Source organism: Arabidopsis thaliana, assembly GCF_000001735.4.
Source record: "Arabidopsis thaliana chromosome 1 sequence".
NCBI lineage: Eukaryota > Viridiplantae > Streptophyta > Magnoliopsida > Brassicales > Brassicaceae > Arabidopsis > Arabidopsis thaliana.
Genome location: NC_003070.9, coordinates 24005900 through 24028521, shown reverse-complemented (window position 1 = coordinate 24028521; position 22622 = coordinate 24005900). Strand labels below are relative to the sequence as shown.

At 35.8% G+C, this 22622-nt stretch overlaps 6 protein-coding genes, 2 long non-coding RNA genes and 1 other non-coding gene across 13 annotated transcripts, besides 1 other annotated feature; 5 read left to right on the top strand and 4 right to left on the bottom strand.

Moving 5' to 3' along the window:
* The first annotated feature begins 1991 nt into the window (after window positions 1–1991).
* AT1G64650 (Major facilitator superfamily protein) lies at window positions 1992–5024 on the top strand. Of its 2 annotated transcripts, NM_105140.4 has the most exons (7): window positions 1992–2336; window positions 2502–2646; window positions 2733–3172; window positions 3267–3532; window positions 3625–3840; window positions 4244–4352; window positions 4656–5024. In NM_105140.4, the coding sequence occupies exons 1-7, from the start codon at window positions 2186–2188 to the stop codon at window positions 4715–4717; spliced, it is 1389 nt and encodes a 462-aa protein (NP_176646.1). In that variant the 5' UTR covers window positions 1992–2185; the 3' UTR covers window positions 4718–5024. The 2 variants fall into 2 exon arrangements, with proteins under 2 accessions (NP_176646.1, NP_001077772.1); NM_001084303.2 differs by having other exon boundaries at window positions 2313–2646; window positions 4656–5018.
* Window positions 5025–5097: 73 nt separating this feature from the next.
* Window positions 5098–6237, top strand: ENODL8 (early nodulin-like protein 8). Its single transcript, NM_105139.5, has 2 exons — window positions 5098–5566; window positions 5661–6237. Exons 1-2 carry the CDS (start codon window positions 5371–5373, stop codon window positions 6038–6040), a joined length of 576 nt encoding a protein of 191 aa, NP_176645.3. The 5' UTR covers window positions 5098–5370; the 3' UTR covers window positions 6041–6237.
* Window positions 6212–9032, bottom strand: WNK10 (with no lysine (K) kinase 10). The gene is made up of 7 exons (NM_105138.5): window positions 8552–9032; window positions 8367–8404; window positions 8023–8250; window positions 7700–7920; window positions 7456–7613; window positions 6977–7376; window positions 6212–6886 (listed from the first exon to the last, which is right to left on the bottom strand). Exons 1-7 carry the CDS (start codon window positions 8600–8602, stop codon window positions 6408–6410), a joined length of 1575 nt encoding a protein of 524 aa, NP_176644.2. The 5' UTR covers window positions 8603–9032; the 3' UTR covers window positions 6212–6407.
* On the top strand, window positions 8643–9049 carry AT1G08723. The gene has a single exon (NR_139483.1). It is a non-coding gene; the product is annotated as an other RNA (long non-coding RNA).
* Window positions 8683–8898: a sequence feature (AT1G64630.uORF1).
* On the top strand, window positions 8936–8938 carry AT1G64633 (uncharacterized protein; the record flags this gene model as incomplete). Its single annotated transcript, NM_001349579.1, has 1 exon — window positions 8936–8938. A coding segment is annotated over one exon (3 nt), but the record flags the coding sequence as incomplete, so codon positions are not given.
* Window positions 9050–9141: 92 nt separating the features above from the next.
* AT1G64625 (Serine/threonine-protein kinase WNK (With No Lysine)-like protein) lies at window positions 9142–11879 on the bottom strand. Of its 4 annotated transcripts, none has more exons than NM_001124075.2 (8): window positions 11550–11879; window positions 11274–11363; window positions 11117–11180; window positions 10935–10976; window positions 10786–10845; window positions 9933–10709; window positions 9738–9839; window positions 9142–9664 (listed from the first exon to the last, which is right to left on the bottom strand). In NM_001124075.2, exons 1-8 carry the CDS (start codon window positions 11642–11644, stop codon window positions 9341–9343), a joined length of 1554 nt encoding a protein of 517 aa, NP_001117547.1. In that variant the 5' UTR covers window positions 11645–11879; the 3' UTR covers window positions 9142–9340. The 4 variants fall into 4 exon arrangements, with proteins under 4 accessions (NP_001117547.1, NP_001321921.1, NP_001185310.1 ...); NM_179586.3 differs by having other exon boundaries at window positions 9251–9664; window positions 10786–10875; window positions 11550–11866; NM_001334170.1 differs by having other exon boundaries at window positions 9142–9839.
* Window positions 11880–18678: 6799 nt separating this feature from the next.
* On the top strand, window positions 18679–18943 carry AT1G08717. Its single transcript, NR_139482.1, has one exon. It is a non-coding gene; the product is annotated as an other RNA (long non-coding RNA).
* Window positions 18944–19106: 163 nt separating this feature from the next.
* Window positions 19107–21609, bottom strand: AT1G64620 (Dof-type zinc finger DNA-binding family protein). The gene is made up of 2 exons (NM_105137.3): window positions 21211–21609; window positions 19107–21096 (listed from the first exon to the last, which is right to left on the bottom strand). The coding sequence occupies exons 1-2, from the start codon at window positions 21232–21234 to the stop codon at window positions 20062–20064; spliced, it is 1059 nt and encodes a 352-aa protein (NP_564836.1). The 5' UTR covers window positions 21235–21609; the 3' UTR covers window positions 19107–20061.
* Window positions 21610–22128: 519 nt separating this feature from the next.
* Window positions 22129–22622, bottom strand: AT1G64618. Its single transcript, NR_143590.1, has one exon. It is a non-coding gene; the product is annotated as an other RNA (non-coding RNA).

Sequence of the window (22622 nt, the reverse complement as noted above, 5' to 3'; positions counted from 1 at the left end):
CTCTATCGGATTACTTTTGCTCTCCTTATCATACACGGCATCTTAATCTATTGAATATAAACAAAAGTAGAAGTTAATAATCACGAACCTTATGATGAACTACTTTCATTATTCCAATTTATTATTATATATCCCTTGGGTAATTGATTGACAAAGAGTGCCAATGCTTGACCAAACAAAAAAAAGACTGCTTTTTTTATTGGTTGGTAAAAGAGGAATGGGCAATACAAATACACAAAAGTGAAGAAAATACGAAAGTGTGTCTACATACAGATTCATAAAGCTGAGAAATAAACATGCGTTTAGTGACTGTGGAATATTCAAAGTCATCAGCTCATGATAACTAGATAAGATCATCATTTCTATGGATAGTTTCTCACATGGTTCCAATTAGTATCAGAAACCCTTTTGATAGAAATTAGGGTGACATGTAAGCTTTCTCAATGCAAAATCTTATATTACTTAGTCGTCATCTAAAGTTTCTCAATGCAATTTATTTTTGTATGGATTTCTCTAACTAAATCCACGATAGTTCATTTTTATTTTATTTGTCTATATTTTTGTAAAATACTAGGTTTTAACCTGCGGGACTATTTTGTTCTTTTAAAAATAAAAGTATAATTTGTTTAGTCGATTAAAAATATATATGATTTAATATTTTGTATTTTCTGAATGTACAACTCTTATATCTATATATTATTTAGTATACAATTACTATGTTTAACTTTTACTGTTTAAAATATAAGAACAATAACGTTCAGTTCATTAAATTAAAATCTAGATTATAACTAAATAATTTAAAATTTAATTATATTTTTATTTTATAATTGTTTTGTTTAGTATTTAAGATAATATAATTATATTTTGATTGTTATATCTAGAACTTCACACGTGGTATACCGTTTCGTATTACTATCGACTCAAACCCGTCCTACCATCTAATCCCGTTCAGTGAAACTAAACATATCTAATGGATTTCACCCGTGCTATACCGTCTCGTATTAAATAGTTGTCGAAATCTAATTCAAATATTGGAGAAATAAGATTTAGTGAACTGATAAGAAATGTATTTAGGTGCGTTTTGCTCATTTTAAGGGATTGCAATTGTATTTTGGTTTGTCAAATATTTTTTGTTTTAAATAATTTCCGAAATCTAGTTCAAATTTTGGAGAAATCTGCATGATATATGAGATTGGAATATATTTGGAATATTTTTTGTTTGTTAATCAATTTATTGCCAAAAGAAAATCAATAATTAAAAGCCAGTTACAACCATTGTAAATAAGTTCCAACTCTAAGATTTATTTTACAAAATAGATGCAAAAATGTATATATAGATATTTGAGAAACTTCACATGAAGATAAGTAATAAGCATTACATTTCATCCTAATTTCTACGCTTTCTTATCTTTTTTTTTTTCTTTTTTTTCTTATTTTCCTACTCCTTTTTTTATTCAGTTATTTGCGTAACTTTCATTCATATATATAGTCAAACAAATACAAGATTGTAACAACATTTCTCTATGGTTGTGAATTCTGTTTCACTTACTAAAAAATCTAGACGCATCTCTATACAATTTTTGGTACGTTAAACGCTCGGTTGTATTCTTAGGAAATAAGAATGTTAGGTTTGCTTATCTCTCCTTAGTCCTTATGATTATGAGAATTATTTTCTATTTTAGGTGTTCCATGAGATATTTATAAAAAAAACATGATAATGAAACTACAGTTTTTTTTTTTTAATTCATAATTTTCCATTAAAAAGACATATTACAAGGCCCAAACAGAAAATACAACACATGCCTCAGGGCCAAACAGAAAATACCAAAAAACCAACAACGGAGCATAAAGCCCAAAGGGGAACCATGGAAACAAGACCCAAAATACAACGTTATGTGTTTCGGCTGCATCATTAAAATCACAAATCTAGTCCGTTTGTAAGCCCATTTGGGTAAATTTTAGTTTTGAAAAAAAAAAAAAAAAAAAAAAACATTGTTGGAAGGTTAGGAGGTTAATAAATGAAAAAAAGAAATGAATTAGAGAGAGGCAAAGGCACATAAACTTATTATTATTTAGTCCGCATTTAAATCAACGATATATACTTAATACTTGCACACACACTCTACAAATCTGAAATTACAAATCTCATCATCTCCTTCCTCCCTTGCGAGATCTGATCGTATCAATGGAGATCTTCTACTTCGTGGTGTTCGGTGGCCTGGCTGCGATCGTCGCCGGCTTGGAGCTGAGCAAATCGAACAAAGACCGCATTAACACCTCCTCCGCCTTCAACTCCTTCAAGAACAACTATCTCCTCGTCTACTCTCTCATGATGGGTTAGTTCTCACTACATCTGATCACGATCCATTTTCTGATTTCTATAGAGCTTAGTGTCGGTGTGTGATTTGACCGGAATGAATGAATGAATGCTCCCAATGATTGATTGATTGTCCATAGATCCTAAAATCCAACAATGAATTTATGTCCCTGGCGGCATTTAGCTGGGGACTGGTTGCAGGGTCCGTATGTGTACTATCTCTACAGCACTTATGGCTTTGGAAAGGGAGAGATCGGTCAGCTCTTTATTGCTGGTTTTGGATCTTCCATGTTGTTTGGCACCATTGTTGGATCTCTTGCCGACAAACAGTCAGCATTTCTTCTTCTGAATTATACTTCACCTATTGTTTGTTTGGATCTTCTTCAATGACTCTGTAACTTACTCTCTTAATTAGGGGTCGCAAGAGAGCTTCTATCACCTACTGTATCACCTACATTCTCAGCTGTATCACCAAACATTCTCCCCAGTACAAAGTTTTGATGGTCGGTCGTGTTCTTGGTGGTATCGCTACTTCTCTCCTTTTCTCTGCCTTCGAATCCTGGCTCGTCGCTGAGCACAACAAGAGAGGCTTCGAGCAGCAGTGGCTTTCTGTCACTTTCTCCAAGGCTATTTTCCTCGGTAATGGATTAGTCGCCATCATTGCTGGCCTCTTTGGCAATTACCTTGTCGATTCTCTCTCCCTCGGTCCTGTTGCTCCTTTCGATGCTGCTGCTTGCTTCCTTGCTATTGGTATGGCCGTTATTATCTCATCTTGGTCCGAAAACTATGGAGATCCATCTGAAAACAAAGACCTTCTTACCCAGTTCAAGAACGCTGCATCTGCCATTGCTTCTGGTGAATCTCTTACCTTACCTTGGTTTTTGACATACTGTAATATGTCTTTGCTTCCAGCTTTATTCTTCCACTAACCACCTTTTTATTAAATCAGATGAGAAGATCGCATTACTCGGTGCTATTCAGTCTCTGTTTGAAGGGTCCATGTACACCTTTGTGTTTCTCTGGACTCCTGCTTTGAGCCCAAACGAAGAGGACATTCCACATGGTTTCATATTTGCAACATTCATGCTGGCTTCGATGCTTGGTAGCTCCATTGCCTCTCGTTTGTTGGCACATTCGTCTCCAAAAGTAGAGAGCTATATGCAGATCGTATTTGTGATATCTTCTGCTGCTCTAATGCTTCCTGTTGTAACAAGCGTATGCTCTCTGTCTTGATATCTCTCACTGTTTACTCTCCATATTCAAGGAGTAGTACCGATAATAACTTCTCGATTTCCAAATTGGAACAGTTCTTGGTGGCGCCCTCAGGTGTAAAAGGTGGAAGCATATCCTTCTCTGGATGCATTCAGTTAATGGGTTTCTGCACATTTGAAGCGTGTGTAGGAATCTTCTGGCCATCTATAATGAAGATGAGATCGCAATACATTCCAGAGGAAGCTAGAAGCACCATCATGAATTTTTTCCGCATCCCACTCAACATCTTTGTCTGCCTTGTATTATACAATGTGAGTTTTCCTGTTCTCTTTTTATTCAGACTTCTTCGAGGCACTGGTGTTAGTATCACTGCTAGTACGGAACGTTATGTTCTGAACAGAATTGTTACACTTCTCTAGCTTTTGGGTAAATATTTCGCTTGGCCTGCTGAGCGTATCTAGATTCCCATTTCGTTTATAATTATTCAGAACGAGTTACCTTGCCCTTAGATACTAGTGTACAATCTATAAGTCATTTATTCAATATCCATCATATAGGTTCTTCCCTTTTTAATGTGTATTATCTGTGGCTCCCTTAGGTAATGTACAATCTTCAGTATCTATCATCTGGATTCTTTGTTTGGATATAAACCTGTATAGGAAAAGATGCATTGCCATGGACCTAACAAGCTTTTCTGATCTTTGTATGCTAAAGGTTGACGCGTTTCCAATGACCGTGATGTTTGGAATGTGCTCTGTATTCCTTTTTGTGGCCTCTATATTGCAGAGGAGGTTGATGAATGTAGCCGAGATCCACAAGTCAAGTAAGTCTTCTGACATTACTCACAAAATGCTTTAAAGGGAAGTAGAAATCATGTGGTACACACGCTTGATTGGATCGTAGAACTTAACTAGTGGATTCTATGATAGCATCATGCATGAATTTCTAACTGATGAACATTGCATTTGATCTGCAATTCCGTATCATGCTTGTAGATTCATTTATCACGGTTGCCTGCATTTCCATCAAACATTAGAACTGTTATATGTTCATATCTAACAGCACCATTGATCAGATCAATTATTGTGGACTGGTGATTCTAGTGTATCTCTCATTATCATTGCAGGATCACAAGAGTGGTCAGCAGAAAAGGAGATGACCTCAGAAGCTGACCCTCTAAACCCATAATAACCAAATCTCCGATGACATAAGAAAAAAGAAGAAACGCCGTTCCGTTTCTCTTTATGATTTTTCTACTTGTCTTAATATGTTCGTTGGTCATAAAGTCTTTCCACTTGTTTAGTTATATTTGGATTTTGTGCCTTCACCAGATGTAGCAAACACACCCTAATACCTCTGCACGTCAGCTTATTTGGGCTTTAGCCACTATTCTTCTTGAATCTTTCTACTTTTTTTTTTGTGCGTCAAAAACAATCTTTATAAGTCGATTTTGGCCCTAAACCATAGAAATGTAGTGTTATTTAAAAGGAAGCTCAATCTCTCTTTGCAATTCTGAATTCAGGCAATAATTGTCTCTGTTTGAATGTGGCGATAGTCAGTCATAAACTAATACACTTAAACACATGAATAAATCTATGGAACCACACGTTATTTAAGAAGTGGTGGCCATGTGAAACAACAATACACAAGCAGACATTATATAATTGCAAATGAATAATCGATTAGACCCATTTATGTACTGATACGATGCGACATTGGCCACTTCAGGCCATGTGCCCCATCTTCAGTCAGGGGTACAACCGTCATTCCACCTCCTTTGCTTCACCAATTTATAAGCTTAGCTTTTCAGGAGATCTGAGAAGCAAAGTAGACCAATCAAGATGGGAGTGATGAGTTTGAGCAAGACGATGGTGGTGGTGGTATTACAGGTGATGATATTGTTGGGACAAGAGATTGGTAAAGTGTCGTCGACTCTATACAAAGTTGGGGACTTGGACGCTTGGGGCATCCCAATTGATGCTAAAGTCTATTCCAAATGGCCCAAATCTCACTCTTTCAAGATCGGTGACTCCCTCTGTAAGTCAATATTCTAACTCTTCTTCTTCTTATAATTTCAAATCTCTCTAAAATCTAATCATTGGTTTGTTTTTGGTTGCTGCAACCAATAAAGTGTTCTTGTACCCACCAAGCGAAGACTCACTGATTCAAGTGACGCCCTCCAATTTCAAGAGCTGCAACACCAAAGACCCAATCTTGTACATGAACGACGGCAACTCTCTCTTCAACCTCACCCAAAACGGAACCCTATACTTCACAAGTGCAAACCCCGGCCACTGTACCAAGTACCAGAAGCTCCTAGTCTCCGTCGGCACCTACTCCGCCGAAGCAGAGGCCTTGTCTCCGTCTTCTGCCGCCGACGCTCCCTCTTACCAAAACGCCTTCGGGTCCATTCCTCTCTCTCAGAAATCGTCTGCTTCCTCCTCGCTCATTTCTGCTTTCTCCACTGTCGCTGCTTCGCTGGCTTGCGCTGTCGTCGGTGCAATCATGTGATGGAATTTTTGAATATCTTTATTTATTAAAGCAAACAGTCATTGCTTCTTTTTTGTTTTGTTTTTGTTATCATCTCTTAATTATTTATTCTTCTTCATTGGCTCCTATCTTTTTATATCTCGAAAATGAATTTGCCAATTTTCTAAACTATTAACAGATATGTACACACAATGACACAATCCATATAGTTCTAAATTTTGAATTAGCGTCAAATACATTTCATTCTTTCAATCTGTGATTCCTGATGCAATGCATATTTTTACATGTAACCAAAAGCTACGAGAAATGAAATAAAAGGCAAAGAAACAAAACAAAAAGTTGAGTAAATCCCAAAACTGTGGCTACGTTAAATGAAATGAAGGAATCATCAACTCAGCTTCATCCACTTCCGTTTCGCCTTCTCTATAGCTTCCTCTTTCATTCTAAGCAGTCGTTGACACGATTGGTTATATTGTGACTCTATCACATTCAGCTCCGTCTTCAGATCCTCCGACTGCTTGTTTGACACCATTGAGCATGAATCCAGAAACGAGGACAACAATGACTCTACTGCCTCGCAGCAGCAGCCGAGCCGTGACCCCTCGTTTGAGGAGACCCGATGGTAGTAGTCCGCTGATATCTCTGACTTCATTGATTCTCCAGCTTCTTCATCCTTGGACTGATATACACTGTTTGCATTAGGCAGGCTTCGATTAGCCTTCAGCTTCATTATCAGTTCATCTATCATCTCAGCTATCACAGTAACCTCATGGCTTGACAGATCAAGCTCTTCAACCATCTCCCCTGTAACTGCTCTTGCTGTGTCTGTCTTCAGATTGAAGTCAAAATCAACTTTTCTCGCTTGACCTGATATAAAATTTATACTGTCATTAAGCAATTCGAAAATATGCAAGAGAAGAGAAAAAGAAAATGGCCATAAGATATCGTGAAACAGACCAGATGAGCCCGCGATCCGCAGAGCCATTGATGCTGCCACATCATCTCTCCTCTCTCCACTCAGCTTGAATTCGGTACTTTCAGCAACCCTCTGGACTTCCATGGTCTGGAGCAATGCGCATTCTTGGCTGCTTTTAGCAGAAGAGCAGATGGAAACACTTGTATTCTTCTTATATTCAACATCCATAGGACGATATTCACACTGTGGTGGCATTGCAGGTTTGAATGTTGTGTTTGATGAAGCAGTAAGAGTGGAGTCCTTGGCGCCATCTACTGCAAGGAGTTGGTCCTTCAGGAGCTCTAGAGCAGTTGGTCTAGAAGGAGCTGGGAGAAGACACTTCTCTATGAATTGCTTAACTTGAGGATCATCAACTTTGCTGAGAGATTGAGGTTTTATACCCTGCTAATGCAACAATGGTCAAGGACGATCCCTGTGTCGAAGAGAAATGTAAGACTTATATATATCAGGTCAGACTTACCGAGGTAACCTTCTTGTATATTTGAGCCTGGTTTCTGCATTCTCTGTATGGATATTCACATGTTACCATCTCCAACATGCACATGCCAAAAGAATAGATGTCGACAAGTTCATTATATTCTTCTTCATAAAGCTCAGGCGCCATGAATTCAGGAGTGCCTGAAAAACATACTCAATATATTCAGTTCTAGAAAAGCTTATCCTAAAACCAACAAGACTTAAAGAGGTTTTAATAGTATTATTACCAATCACACTTCGAGCAGTGGGTTGCTGCATCACAGCAGCGAGCCCAAGATCTCCAATTTTGACCTTTCCGGTATTTCCATTGACAAAAATATTGTCGCACTTAAGGTCACGGTGAATTACAGGAGGGGTCTGAGAATGCAAATAGTGCAGGCCTTTAAGAATCTGCCTTGCCCAGTTCATGATGGCCTTGGGATCAACTTTGCGGTGCTTCTTGCGATAACTTTGGACCAAGAGAAATGACAATCAATGGAAAGGCAGACGTAGATATATTATAAGAGATAATGAAAAGAGAAGAAGAGAGGAGAGGAGTAAGTAGACATACAGGGTGAGACTACCAGAGGTGAAAAGCTCAGTGATCATGTTGATGGACTTGTTATGATCATCAACCCAAGAGTAGAAGAGTTTGATGATGTTATCATGTTTAAGGGAATTGAGGAGATGGACTTCGGAATATAGCCTATCAAGTTGGCCAGGCATCTGCAAGACATCTTCAATGCTCATGAGGTTCCAAGCAACTTCAATACCTTCGACTTCATCAAATGCCTTATATCTACACGCGGCGAGGTAACAACAACAACAAGAGATGAGAAAAATACTTAAAAAGCAATCAGAGTAACATAGGCACTGCAATGAAAAAGTAAAGGACGTATAAACAAACAAACATACACAGTTTTGAAGGCTCCTCTCCCGAGAACGTCATTATACTGAAGAAAGAAAGAAGAAGATTGTTATCCTAAAGTGACCTTCCAAGCCATTAACGTAGCTATTACTTATATAAATCTTATCGAGGAAAAGTCTATAGATTGACATTGTTATCCTAGAAACCATGGAAATTGCAGATAGCGTCGTACCCTAATGTAGCGACCAGTGGGATCTTTCTGGACGAAGTCAGCCTCTTCCATGGCAGATATTCTAACCTAATGATACTAATAATCCGGAAGCAGAAGAAGAAGAAGAAGAAAGGAGGGATGATGATTGGTGGTTACAGAAGGGTGAGGAGATGGAAGGAGATTGGATCGGAGAAGGCCTCACGGGCGAAGCAATAGGAGTCGATCGCCGATCGGAATCGAGATCGGGAACAGAGGAGTGTGGCGGCCATCTCCGAGATGATGACGGTGGTGAGATGGTTCTGCGTTTGTGTCAGCGTCGTGTCTCTTATTATTGTTATTGGATAGAAGAAGAAGAGCATCTCCTCCATTCATCAACCATCCACCATTGCTTTTAGACAACGACCGATGAAGAAGCTTCAATTTCGCCACCAAATTTCACAAATATCAACAAAAATCAATTTCTCTCTCTCTCTCGAAACCCTAAAAACAGATTGAGGATTTGATCTTTGTTCAACTTTTTATTTATATACAGTGTCTCCCCTTTATCCTCGTCAAGGATAACGGGCATCTATTTTCTGATTCAGTCAGTTAACTGTTATCCACCCAAAACGGTGTCGTTACGTTCCTTTTTTCTTTAAATGGGCCTTCTTTCTTTGTCTTAGTCAATGTTTTAAAGCCCATACAATCTTCTTCTTTTTTTTCCACGAGCCCATACAATCTTCTTTGATGTAATGTTACTACTATTTATCAACAGATTCTTGTGTTGTTGTTGTAACAAAAAGAAAGAAAATCAAAGTGGTAGGTATTATACTATGATAATAAATCATCATGTTTGGTGTGGTGTTGAAAGAGCTGAACAAGTGAGTACAAGACTTGAATCCTTGTGACTTGTGGCTTTGCCTGTACGATGAAGTGTGCCCATATTTGTCCTTTTCTTGTTTCCATCACTCCTTTCAATATCTTCAATCCCAATCCTCTCACCACTTGTCCTATCTCCAAGAACTCCTCTCTTTCCTCACACACCATCTCTATCTGCATTTCTCCTTCCCTGTTCAATTCCTCCACCATTATCGGACATACCACTCCTTCTTCCCCCACTTCCAACGCCCATGTTCTCTCTTTCTCCTTCACCAGCTGATAAACATCATTCACTCATCAATACTCAAACACTTGTGTACTTACTGAATGGATATATTTGATTCATTACCTTAGACTCGTATGGTTGTTTGAGTCTCTCTGCATACTTGGCGAGGCTTTGCATGAACACCATGTGTTTTATGGTCAGATCCAGCAACGTATCTATGCTACACTGTTTAAATATATATCGAAACTTATTAGAGAATGCATTTGTTAATCTATAATTTGGATGCCCTAAACTAAACTATATTATTATTCAATTTACCTTAGCTCCATTTGGAATCATCCCTCGCAACTCCTTGATACGGTCTTGTATCATCTGACGGTCCTTAGGCCTCGGCCTCCTGCTTTCTCCTGCCTTTGCTCTTTTCTTCTTCACACCTTCTTCGTGAGGCTTCTTCCAGTTCCCTCCAATACTTGATCTCTCATCATCATCAATCCACAAACTCCGACTTGTTACTGTCTCCTCCTGAGGGAACAAGCTTGAGCTATGCGCCGATGATGTATCAAGCTTCCGTCTTTTGCTCTGGTTCACACCAGAGTACTCTTGCACGTTCGTGAGAGAACTACTACAAGTGTTGTTGCTAAGACTGCTGCTTATGAGCTCTGAGAAGAGTCCTTTAGGTGGCAAAGCCATTGTAGGCGTTTGAGAATTCATCCCCAAAATGTCGAAAAGATCCTTGTCAACTCCTTGGATCACCATGGAAGAGCAGTTCTGTTCTGGTGGATCAGCGAGCAGCTGGTATAGATCGTCCAGAGAGTAAGACTGGAGAATGTCGAACCCATAATCATCTCCATTGGTCAGATCTTGGTTGGAAGAAGCTGCTTCAGAGGAGATCATCTCAGGGCTGAGCAAAGAAGGAGGATTGTCCTCAGCGAAGATGTCATCAAAGCTAAATCCTTGAAAAGATTCAGCTGGGAAAATCTCACAATCTCCCAGTGACTCAAACAGAGTATCGAGATCACCGGAATCATGTGGCTTTAAACACGTCTCCTGGAGAGCTCTTGTTGTTTGTTCCAATATCTCTGTGCTCTCAAGAATCTAAAGATTGATAGTAAGTAATTAGACCATGACTTCCACAACAAGAAAACATTGTTATATAATTATATATGCAAACCTTTTGAGTAGATCCTAGCTGAACAACGCCGCTGGATCCTAGTGGAATGATTGCGATAGTCTGTGTATAAGTAAACTGCCGTATAAGAATCTGATTCAAAATGGATATATGAATCCTTAAACTTGGAGAGAAGACAAAATATAAATTACCTTAAAGCCACAGAGAAACTGATTCTGAAACTCATGTTCCCACTGCAAAACAATCAAACGCACGAATATCAAATCTTTTTTCTTCTTCATCATGAAATGTTCTATGCAGTCACTATATTTCGACATACATTATAGCTCACAGATGAGAAAAATCAAACACCAAGAAAAAGAAGTGAACAAACCTGAAACAATGTGTCTGAGAACAGCCATTGATGGTTTCCGGATGAAGCTACTTCTCCCACAATTCTAATTTCATCAAAAGAAAAGTATATTGAAGATATATAAACACAAACACAGAGACAGATATATAAAAGATTTGAGTGAAGTGTAAAAGCATACCCTTGGCCTAAGATAGGAGCCTGGAGAACCATATCATCAACTAGTGCGACTGATTGTTCATCATTGTATGCTTCTTCAAATCTCAATATCCTGATGGAATTCAACAAAACTAAATTACATTTATGGACACCAAAGTAGGGAAGCCACATATAAAACCAGAGGATATGCAATTCAGTCTTTTGCCTAAATCAACGGAAAACAAAACTAGTTTTATGCAAATATTATCCAAGACAGGAACATGCATATAACATTCGAAAGAAAAAAGAGAGAAATTACATGGAATTGATGGGATCATAACGCCAAAACACAGCATAAGACCATCCATGGCTTAAACAGAGACTCTTCAATATATGCTTATACTCTGAACCCATATTTAGGAATCCAAGCCGGGAAGAGCCCTTTTAATTTCTGCAGGATCTCGAACTCTTAAAAAGGACAACAACTTTTGTCTTCTCCAGAAACCAAACTCCAAAGATAAAGAAAAGCTGGAAACAGAGGAAAAATGTGGGTTTTTGAGTTTTCTCTTTTTTTCTTTAATTTTCTGCAGATAGAAAAAAATACAGAGAAAATTCCTTTGAGTTTTGCTTTTTGTTCAAGCAATTAAAAAGGAGTTAAGAGCTTTGTCTCTCTATATATATAACCAAACAATAACATGAAATGTTTGTAATTCGATAAGAAGTGGAAGAGCCTTTTTGTCTGAGGAATTAAATATATTACTATTATTTATTTGATGTGATTTGTCTGCCGGTGTCCAGTCACGCTTTTGTCCCGGAAGTGACGTGAATTACACCGGCTATTGCCGGTTTAGTGAAAAAGTTTGCTTTGATTACTATATATTTATTTGTTGTCTTTTGAAAAATTTAGGACGGGAGAGGATCTTCGAGGGTATAATTTCCATAAAGGGAGATTTTATTTTGATTTTACTTTTTATCATCGATTCATTAAATACTCGATACGAATTTATGATATACTTTAATAGTATTCAATATATTTAGATATGATTAATTAACTAACATTTGATGAAAATTTCTATAGTGGAAACTGGTGCAATGGAAAAATAAAAATGAGGAGAATGTGATCCCCACAACAGAGGAAGATAAATGGTGCTGTGGAGTTTCTAGCGATCATCTTCTCCCTCGTATCCTATATCTTGAACATCATATTAAAGCTTAACATCGACCGTTTTTGGTTGGAAAATATGGTTTAGAGTTATAAAGAAAGAATGACCGCCTCTTTAGTGTATGGGCCAATGAGGTTCCCAAAATATGTGTCACCTAAATCTTGAATTCTCGGTATGATAATCTTGACTTAAGTAGTTCTCAAATCTCGATCCACTGCCTCATATAATTATATCAACAGTCTAACACCAATGTCGTCAGCAGTCACATACATTCGTAGAGTATGCATTCATATATAAGCCAGATATATACATATCATAAGAGATTTGTTATACCTATATTCATCCAAATGTTTAGTTGTGGTCTCTTGTGGTACCAACCTAAAAAAAATAAGGTTATGCTTCCGCCTTAAGTCTTGAGAGCTACTATCTTTTTTCTTTAATATAACTAAACATCTTATTATTATCAGGAAACCATGCATGTTTAATTTTAAGTTTATATAGAAGATCACAAGCAAGGAAAAATGTGAATGTTAAATAGACTTGAACATTAGTTCATGAATAGTATTAAACGTGTTTTAATTTGTTACTTTATTACTTTATTTTAGCTATTTATTTGTACATGGTGCTATTTTGTACCTATGTTTTGAGTTTTCAATGGATTATTTATATCTTAAAACTTTATACTATATAAACTCTGATATCAACCTTCGAATTTCATGATTTTACTGAATATTACTATGGAAATACGATATAAAATAGAATTTAGAGAACATCAAAGGCATATATAGCAAACGTTAGAAATACATGCCTCAATATTTGAGACCCATTTTTGTTACTCGCAAGTCGCGCAACATCTCACACCACACATTACATGCCTAAGCCTAAGTGCCACAAATACATCACCTTTAAAAAAAAAAAAAAAAAACTTCTCGGCCTAAGCTAATGTACATGCACTTAATACACTTTTAGCTTCTTGATAGTGGTAGAGAATATCAATAGATATCCACAAATCTTGAAATGGAATAAGTGATTATAATTACATATCAAATGAAGAAAAACTCATCAATCAATTTATTTTTTGGGGTTATTAGAAATAGCCATAATTTGGTCTCTTATACTCATCACACGCTCAATCATGGCCGTTGAGAACAAAAGTCAACGGCATCAAGATTTTCACCTTAATCCTTTTTCGTCTTTAGTTGATTTATTGTCCCTTTTCGAAACTTTCCGTTCTTATTACAATTGTGTCCGAAAGTGGTGAAATAAATCCAAAAGTTGGATTTTATGTTGTACACTTGCTTTTTGTTAGATAAGCTATTTTAAAACTTTTCGTTAAAATATGTGACTAGAGAACATATTTTTCTGTCAAAAACAAAACAAAATTCCTTTATCGCTTAAAACTTAAGAGTAACTCTAACTAACTACCATTAGTCCACATATATATGTACTAAGATAGAGATAGTGTTGGATTCATACTTTTCTTTAAATTTAGAGTATTTTATTCATAATATACATAATTTTTGTTAGATTTGATAATATATTTTTACTATGACAGTTGCAAATATGTATTGTTTATGTGACAAATTCTTTATTCAATGAGTTGTGGAAAACAAGGTAAAACTTATTATATAATCCAATCATATTTTTAAAAACAACTACAAAATATTACGAATTTATATGTCATGGTTAACCGCTAAAAACTTCATCTTTGAAAGCACACAAAATTTTTAAAATCTTTTGCATTTGACTCTTAATTTGTTCGAAAAAATAGCTATGGAGAATATGTAAACTTTTTCTATATGAGAAAAATTTGTGGTTATTAGTCTCCTTTGTTATTGCTTTAGGTTCTGTGTCTTTTGTTCGATATCTATTATGAGACCAATTTTTGTTAGCCCTATACCCTAGTCTACATAAAATAGAAATGAGTTTCAGAGTTAATTTATACTTTCCATGTTTTAAAAAGAATGATGTTTTGGATTTTTCACCCAATTTAAAAAAGAATATTTTTTATTTTTATTATAAGTTTAGTGATATTAAAACTATTTTCTTGGTTGACAAATGAAAGTAATAATGAACTTGATACGAATAAGAAGAAGAAAAACTCCAAAAATCAATTTTCTAGTTTACACAACATGCATCCCCTCGAGGTCAACATCTTTAAGACTTCATGTAATATCCGTGTTTTCGTAATTTATCTTAATTCTAATATTTAAGGCTTAACTTATTTTAATCTTTCTTATTTTTGTTATCGTATATAATGATTCACCTTTTTTCTTGGTCTTTTTGTGTTCCATTGGAAACCAAGATAGTGAATCACATTTTATTGATGGAACATCAATTTCAATTATTGTGTCATTTCTTACAAACTGGGAAAATAAAACGTACTGATGTCTTCAAAGTAAAACAACCTTTTAGTTTTAATCAAACCACCATTACATATGTACTTTTCTTTATATACTCCCACAGTTCCCTCTAAGAATTAATAACTTCGCATTCTGTTTAATACATAGTATAATGTCTTTATTTGATCAGTCGATTGTCTCAAATGACTTTAGTTCTATATTCAATATTGAATGCTCAAAGACTCAATCGTTATAGATAGCATAGCACAATTTACACTATAAGACGTACAGTAATTCAAACATCTAAATGTACGAAAATGAAAATGACAATAAATATATAGTTAGGGATGCAATGGAATATGCAAAAAAAAGGGAAAGGGAAAACTAGGCACGCTTTGTCCCAAAGAAAGGACCAATTTCGATATTTGTTAAGAAACTCTTATGGTAACACCATCATGCTATTTCCCACTACCATCAACTATCATCATTCCCTTTTCACACACACACACACACACATATATATATATATAACTTTGTATATGTATGCAATGTCATTAATTAAGTTACGTATATAACTACAACCCAGATATACTCAAGGCTCATAGATCGTTGTCATTAAGTACATGTATATTATACATATCAGACAGTTGATGGCGTTGAGACACATCCATCCACATGTAATAAGTATCATAACGTTGACTTTTTTCCATTTTCATTTGTCTATCTATTTATGTCCGAATATGTTAAAACAAATTACAGAAATCTATCTCTTAAAATTTTGGTATGTAATATGTGAGAAGTTAATAAATAGACAAATTAAATGAAAGTGGAAAAAATGTTAGAACGAGTTTAACAAGGCATGTGATTTTAATAATTATTTAACTTCACAGAATAATTAACTATCTATATATATAGACACTAATTAGCTAGTATCTAAGACCAAATAGCGGACGATGAAAGAATGGTTATTGAAAAATGGTTAGCCCAAGTTATTTATGAATGTAAAGATGTTAGTAATGGATCGATCAAAAATGATATCTTATTTGTTTTTAAAAAACATTTTTTTTTTGGGGACAACATTTGTGTTTAAATTTATGCATGGGATTCTCTCGAAGATGTACATTGTGCTTTATTTATTCTCAATATATAGACCCCAAGCATATATATGACACGCAATAGTTTCTTCGTAATGATTTTGACTCACCAAAAAAGTCAATAAATCATACGATTGATCACATAGCTATTGCTTTCACTTTTGTTCAAAAAAAAAAAAGTTATTGCCTTCATCAAAAACATAGAAAAAGAAAGTGTCGATGATAGGTCTAATAAAGATTGGAACGAATTGATTGTTGTAGAATCGTTTATGTAACAATTCTCATAATTTATAATAAATAGTATTTCAAATATTAAAATAAAAAGAAAAAAAACTCAAAACAATACAACCAATAAAAAAGACAATACATTATTATAATATAATACAATCACAAAACATCAAACTAAATTAAAATGTGTGAATGAAAATAAAACCTTCAAATGTTTTAATAGTGTGGAATGGAAAGAATATATTATTTATTTAACTATATGGAATCCGTACGAGAAGCAAATTTCATAGAAGTTAAGACCAGTCTAAAAAACCTATGTGTGTTACTTGACTATTTGTACAATTTTTTTTTTGTTTGATAAAAATATATTAATGGATAATATATCAGAAAAGCTAAGGAGATTATATATAGATACTAGAGGGATGGTAGTATATGTATATCTCGAATGCTATATTTAATTTAAGAGATATAAACTCAAATTTAATTGAAAGAATTAATACTGATACTGCAAAAAAAAAAAAAAAAAAAAAAAATCAATAAGTGATAAGAGATAAGACCTTTTTAGCTGTAGTAAGTATTCTTGTGTGGACAGCATGCAGGATTAGCAAACTAATCATATCGTAGTAATATTTGTATTATGAATTGAAAATGTAAAAAAAGAGAATAAAACCAATCATCCAAATTCGCAAACTCCAAGGTGGAGCCAGAACTAGTGTTACGGTCCACTGCCACACATACAATTATTTCCTCGTTTTGGGCATAACACCGTTTTGTCAGGGAATGTCTCTCTTCGTAGTACTCTTCAGCGTAACCCCATTTGTTTTTTTATTTATTAATTTGTCTTTTATAGCCCCACAAAACTTAAGTAATCGAATTCCATACATCATCTTTTGTTACTGACGCTTAATTTGTTGTTCCAAAATTCAAAATCCTCACTCTCTGTGACTCTGTCTTGGTAATATTTTTCAACAAAAATTGTTACAATTGAGTGTATAATCTTTTTGGATTAGTTATCCTGCTCTAAACATGTGGAGGTATGGTCATTTTGAAATTCTTTAATCAAGAAGAAGAAGAAATATAGGGTTTGTGTGCCCAGAAAAAGCGCGGGACCTGCCTGTTTTCACGAGGGACGAGGACTCGAGGAGGAAAGATTCTTGATGCGTCAGCAAGACAAGACACGTGGAGGAAGATGAATGGATAGGCAGCTGGTGATGATGACACATGTTGATTATGAGGGCTTTGGGTGGTCGGGTAAGAAGGAAGCAAAACACACCCATCACCTGTCAGATTCTCACTTGTCCTTTTTTTTTGTGCCTTTTAAATTAGTACTACTTAAACAGTGTCACTCACTCACTCACTATGCTACCTTTTTAAATCTCAAACGGCGGGGCGAGAGCTCACAGTTTGTTTCTTCTGGGCTTGGTAAGATAGAATGATGATGGGCTTTTATGAGCCCAATCGGGCTCTAGCCCAGATAGAAGAAGATTCGATATACGTCTATAATTATAATCCTTCTTTGAATAGAGAGAGACAGAAACGAAGGAGAATTGATTATTATGAGTATCATGATGAGAGAAGGAAACAGAGGGAGGAGAATTGATTATTGCCATTTTGCTTATTTATACTGTTTGTGTATTATGTGTCCCTCTTCAATTTGCTGATCTGAAACATTATGTGACTACCATTTGCATAAGCCTTATGTATTTCTAATGTTCAAAGAAGCAATGTCCTTCTCTTATTCCCATTTTGTCTCTTTTTTGAGATTGAAATTTGCATGTTCCTTGGTTCTTGGTAGAGAGAGTTTAGAGTCAGTTGTGTTTCTCATTCCTTTTTGAAGAAATTCATATAACCCCTATACATTCTATACAGTAGTTGTGTATCATTGAAAAACTTTATGCATGTTATATCTGTTTGGCAGTTCTCTGCTTGGGTTTAGCTCTTAGTTGTTGTAATGAATATGAAATCTTAGAAAGACTAGTATATTCCGTATATGAATTCTTCAGACAAGTATAGAAAGACTACTAGAAAGCTCTTAGTTGTTGTAATGAATATGAAATCTTAGTCGTTTTCTGTTGTGTAGTGGGACAATATATATATATATATATATATATATATATATATATATATATATATATATATAAGTAAGTTTGGATATATTCTTGGTGAGAAGTGAGAATCTTATGAATGAAATGTTCTGACTTTGCATGTACTAGGTACTTGATAGCATCTCATACGATGTACTATCAACATCCGATGATGTTTCTCAACACGCTCGCTGTATTTATATGGTGGTTGCAATTTGCAAAGTTCCCGCACATGCACAAGGTTCGTATCTTTGGAATCAATGCAGAACAATGAAATTACGCTAATGAGATTTGGTATATGTCTAAACTGCTCTTCTTGAAATGGTCAATATCACAAGTTGGCTAAAAGAACACAAGCCAGTTTTGTTATCTTCTTTTGCCCAAAAAACAGATCATCTTCTTAAGTTTAAACCCGAGGTTAAGGTTTTTTTCTTTCTAAATCCTATAATATAATATATATACAGTCGACATTGTCAGTTTTGGATTGTTACTTACTGTTGTTATGTGAAAAGACAGAAAACGAAAAAGAAGGATGATTTGTTGTGTGTGGTGTCATTGCTGACCAAGTGTGCCATGTTTGATGTGACTCTTTTTCCTTGACTAAACAAAACAGCACTCCAATCGGTCTTTTCTTTTATGTCAGCAGAATTTTTGTACTTGTAAATATCCAATTGAAAATGAATCTATATTGTTGTTAATAATCGAGCAAACAAAGTGAATTCCAAACTGACTAGTATTGTTGATTACATTTGACACTGTTCTGGTTCGGAATTAATAAATTTGTCCTAGTTGGTTAGTTGTGAATTATATAAATGTGAAAACAAAAGGTATGAATCAAATGAGAAGTGTTGTTGGAGAGTCAATTGCAACAGCAACTAAATCTACGAGCTAGATTGCCATTTGCCCACAGAGACTCAAAAGGTAACGATGACTTTTGGAATGCGACTACAAACAAAACGGGCTTTAAATTGTCCACTATTAGTTCACATGTTCATATCTCTCTCTTTTTATAACACCTAAGATAAAATGGTTATAAGCTGAATTCTTTAACTAAACCAAACTCATCATCTGCCACTTTACCATCATAACCCTCTCTCTCTCTCTTCATATGCTTAACACCCAACAAACATGTGTTGTAGTATTGATCTTCTGTGCGAGAGAGTTGTTGGAGCAATGATGATGGTACGAAGTCCAAGAGGAATGTTGGGGGTAGGTCCATTTTTCTATGAGTAAAATTTTATTTTATACTTTTGCATTTGAATGAAAAAGTGCCTTAAGAAACTGACTGTGTTTTGTGGTCTCTCTTTCTCTTCAAACCCGCTTCGACTCAATCATCCTTTCCCCTTTCAAGTGTTCCTAAACAAACAAAGAACCAAAACGATTTCATAACGAGAGTCTTTTCTCTTGATATTCTTCACTACAAGGGTTTTAGTAGAATTTTTGTAAGTATAAATAAAGTGTACACATGTGATTAATATCGGAATTAAATGGGTTTCGGGTTTAGCGAAAGTATACACTAGCATATTGAGATGACAGGCTTTATGTCTCAAAGAGGACAATGACCATTTCTCTCTACACCTCTGAATTTGGTACACCGGCCTTTACACTAACTAAAATTGTTTCGTTTGTGACACTAATATATACACCATAAATATATCAAGATTAATGGAAAGATGTCATAAAGTTAGGTAACTAACAACTGAGATTGATTTAAAAGAGAGTCTAAATACATACAGTATCCATCCCCAACCCAACAAAGTTAATAATAATTTTTAGAAAAGGAGAAGGAAACCAAAGGAAAAGGACTAAAATAGTAAGCACCCAGATTATATAGTTAACCCTCTCATCTTTTTAAAACATGGGTGAAAAATGTAATCATTTCTTCTAAAAACTCTCATGGGATGGGGTCCATGACTAAAATTATTGCCATGAACCACCAGATGCAGCAGCAGAAGCACCAGCACTTAACATGCCACTCCAAAACCCAACAGATTGGTCAGCTTCTCCTTCTTCTTTCTCATGTTCATGATCACTATGCTCATCATTATTCTCTTTCAGATTGCCATTCCCACCACTATTGGTGCTTGATGATGAAACTGGAAGTTTGAGGAGGCTCTCAAATGGCAGCAACGGCCTTCCATTATTAGTGCCACTGGACCCCTCTTCTTGACGTAGAGGATCCCCACCATCAAGAGAGAATCCCAAAGCTGGTCTCATGAACTCTTGAAACTGTGGGTAACTCAGACCAAACCCGGATGCTGTGTAGACCGATGAATCATGAACATTTGGATAAGACATGAAAGCAGGGCGTGAGTTAGAGGAAGCAGAGGAACTAGAGATCCCTAAAAGCTCCAAAGACGAGGAAGTTGAGACCAGTGGGTTGTTCTTCATACTGCTGCTGGGTACTACTTGCAGAAACTCTGGGATACTACTGTGATGATTGTGACCGATCCCAAACCCTTGAGAAAACGCCAAGTTGAGATCTTTAACCTCGTGGGCGTTCCCAAACCCTTGAGAAAACGTCAAGTCTTGAACTTTAGTAGCGGCTGCTTCACCAATCTTAGGGTTAAGATGAGGAAGAGGAGGCGTAGGCGTGTTGTTGTTGGCAAAAAGAGGTTTCTTTGAAGAAGAAGACGAAGAGGGTGAAGAGGAAGAGGAATTGGAAGAAGATCTCTTGTTCTTGCGGACGCCGCCACCGACGGGGATGTTCCTGAGGGAACCACCTGCGGTCCAATACCTCCTGCAGTCTTTACAAAAGTACCTGGGCTGCGTCAGGCTGTAGTTGTTGTAGTAACAGAACTTGGTGTTTAAGGAGTTGCATCTTGGACAGTTCAAAGCCTGGTCTTTCTCCGGTCTTGCCTTCCTTTCCACAGGAGTAGCAGGAGAAGGAGGATTCGACTGTTGTTTTAGGCATGTGTTTGTCACGATCTCGTTCATTGGCTTCACAACAAACTCCTTTTTTATTTTTTATTTTGGCAAGAACAAACACAAAGCATACAATGGAAACTTTTTAATACAAAACCAGAATCTTTTTTTGATGAAGGAGGAAAGTAGTGAAGATAAGTATACCTGAGGCCATTTAGCAGTGTCCATGGCTATGGAAATTTGCAGCTGATCAAAAAAAACTTGAAGAGGAAGCTAAGGAGAAAGAGAGAGAGAGAAACGAAGAAGTGTGTGTGGAAAGGTAAAGCTGGTTTTTGAAAAAGCAAGAAGAAGACGAAAAAAGAGAATTTAAACAATTTAATTATATTTCTTAAAAAACTGTCACTTTTATTTGAAGGAATATATAGATACACGTATATTGTGTGTATGTGGGATTTTTGATGGATTCTTCGTAAGAGAGAGAGATAAGAGAAAGGGTTTGGTCTGACTCTGACACACTCTGAACTATGCGCCCGCCGTCCCACGAATCTTTTTCATTTATCTCTTAATTCTAATAATAAAATTGTCCCATTATTCATGTGTTTCTTCTTACATATCTCTCTCTTCTCTAGTTTTTGTTTGTTCTTAATTCTTACCAAATCTTTAGGTTACTAGTACTAATACTATTCCCATTTGATGAACGTGTACAATGTGTCATTTTTCATTTGAGGTATTATATATTATAGAATTTTTTTTCTTTTCTAAGAAATGGAGATTTTAGCTAGGGTAGCATTTTTTGTTTAACTATGGACGCTAATTTATCCATATTTGATAGTTGTTTTTGATTAAAAATTAAAACTGTTTTTACGGGAATATTTGTACAATACTGTATTTAGTACTAATGTATAGTACATTTTATAAAAAGAAGTGTATTAGTCACGTCATGACTCCCCTATCCATTGAAACATCTTTTGCTGCTTCCACTTCCTTTCAACTTTTGTCCCTTTTATCTACAATCTATAGTTGCACTCGGATTTTTCATAGTTATTTTCTATTAAAAAATATATTTACAAACGTAACAATTAGCAGAGAAAATTAGAGTTTTTTTTTTTTTTAAATGATATTGAAGTGAAAGCACATTTATATATCCGCAAATATAAGACATATTTCTCTTTCAATCATTTCCAGTACAAGTGTTTGTGACTTTGTGTGCTACATGTGATGAGATGTAGAAATTAGAAGAAAATAGAAGAAATGTGAAGAGTGGGGGAGTGTTGTGTTAAACAAGCAAGAGAAACGCCTCTACTGACATGAAGACCCAAATACCTTTTTTTAGTATATATAAATCTAAGGGTCCAGATTCAACCTCTACTTCCTCTTCCAGCCGTTGATCTTTTTTTATTTATTTTGATCAAACCAAAGTCTGAGCAGTAACCGGCGTTTGACGGATGAGTAGACCGGCGGCGAACTGCAGCCGTCAGATGTGGGGGGGAATCACGCAGAGAGTGGGACAGTGAATCTCTTGAGAAAACGACACGTGTCAAAGGATTTGGACTCCACAGGGGGAAGAGCACCAAAAAGTCTGTAGTAGTAGAGTAGTGGATGTGGTGTATGACAGT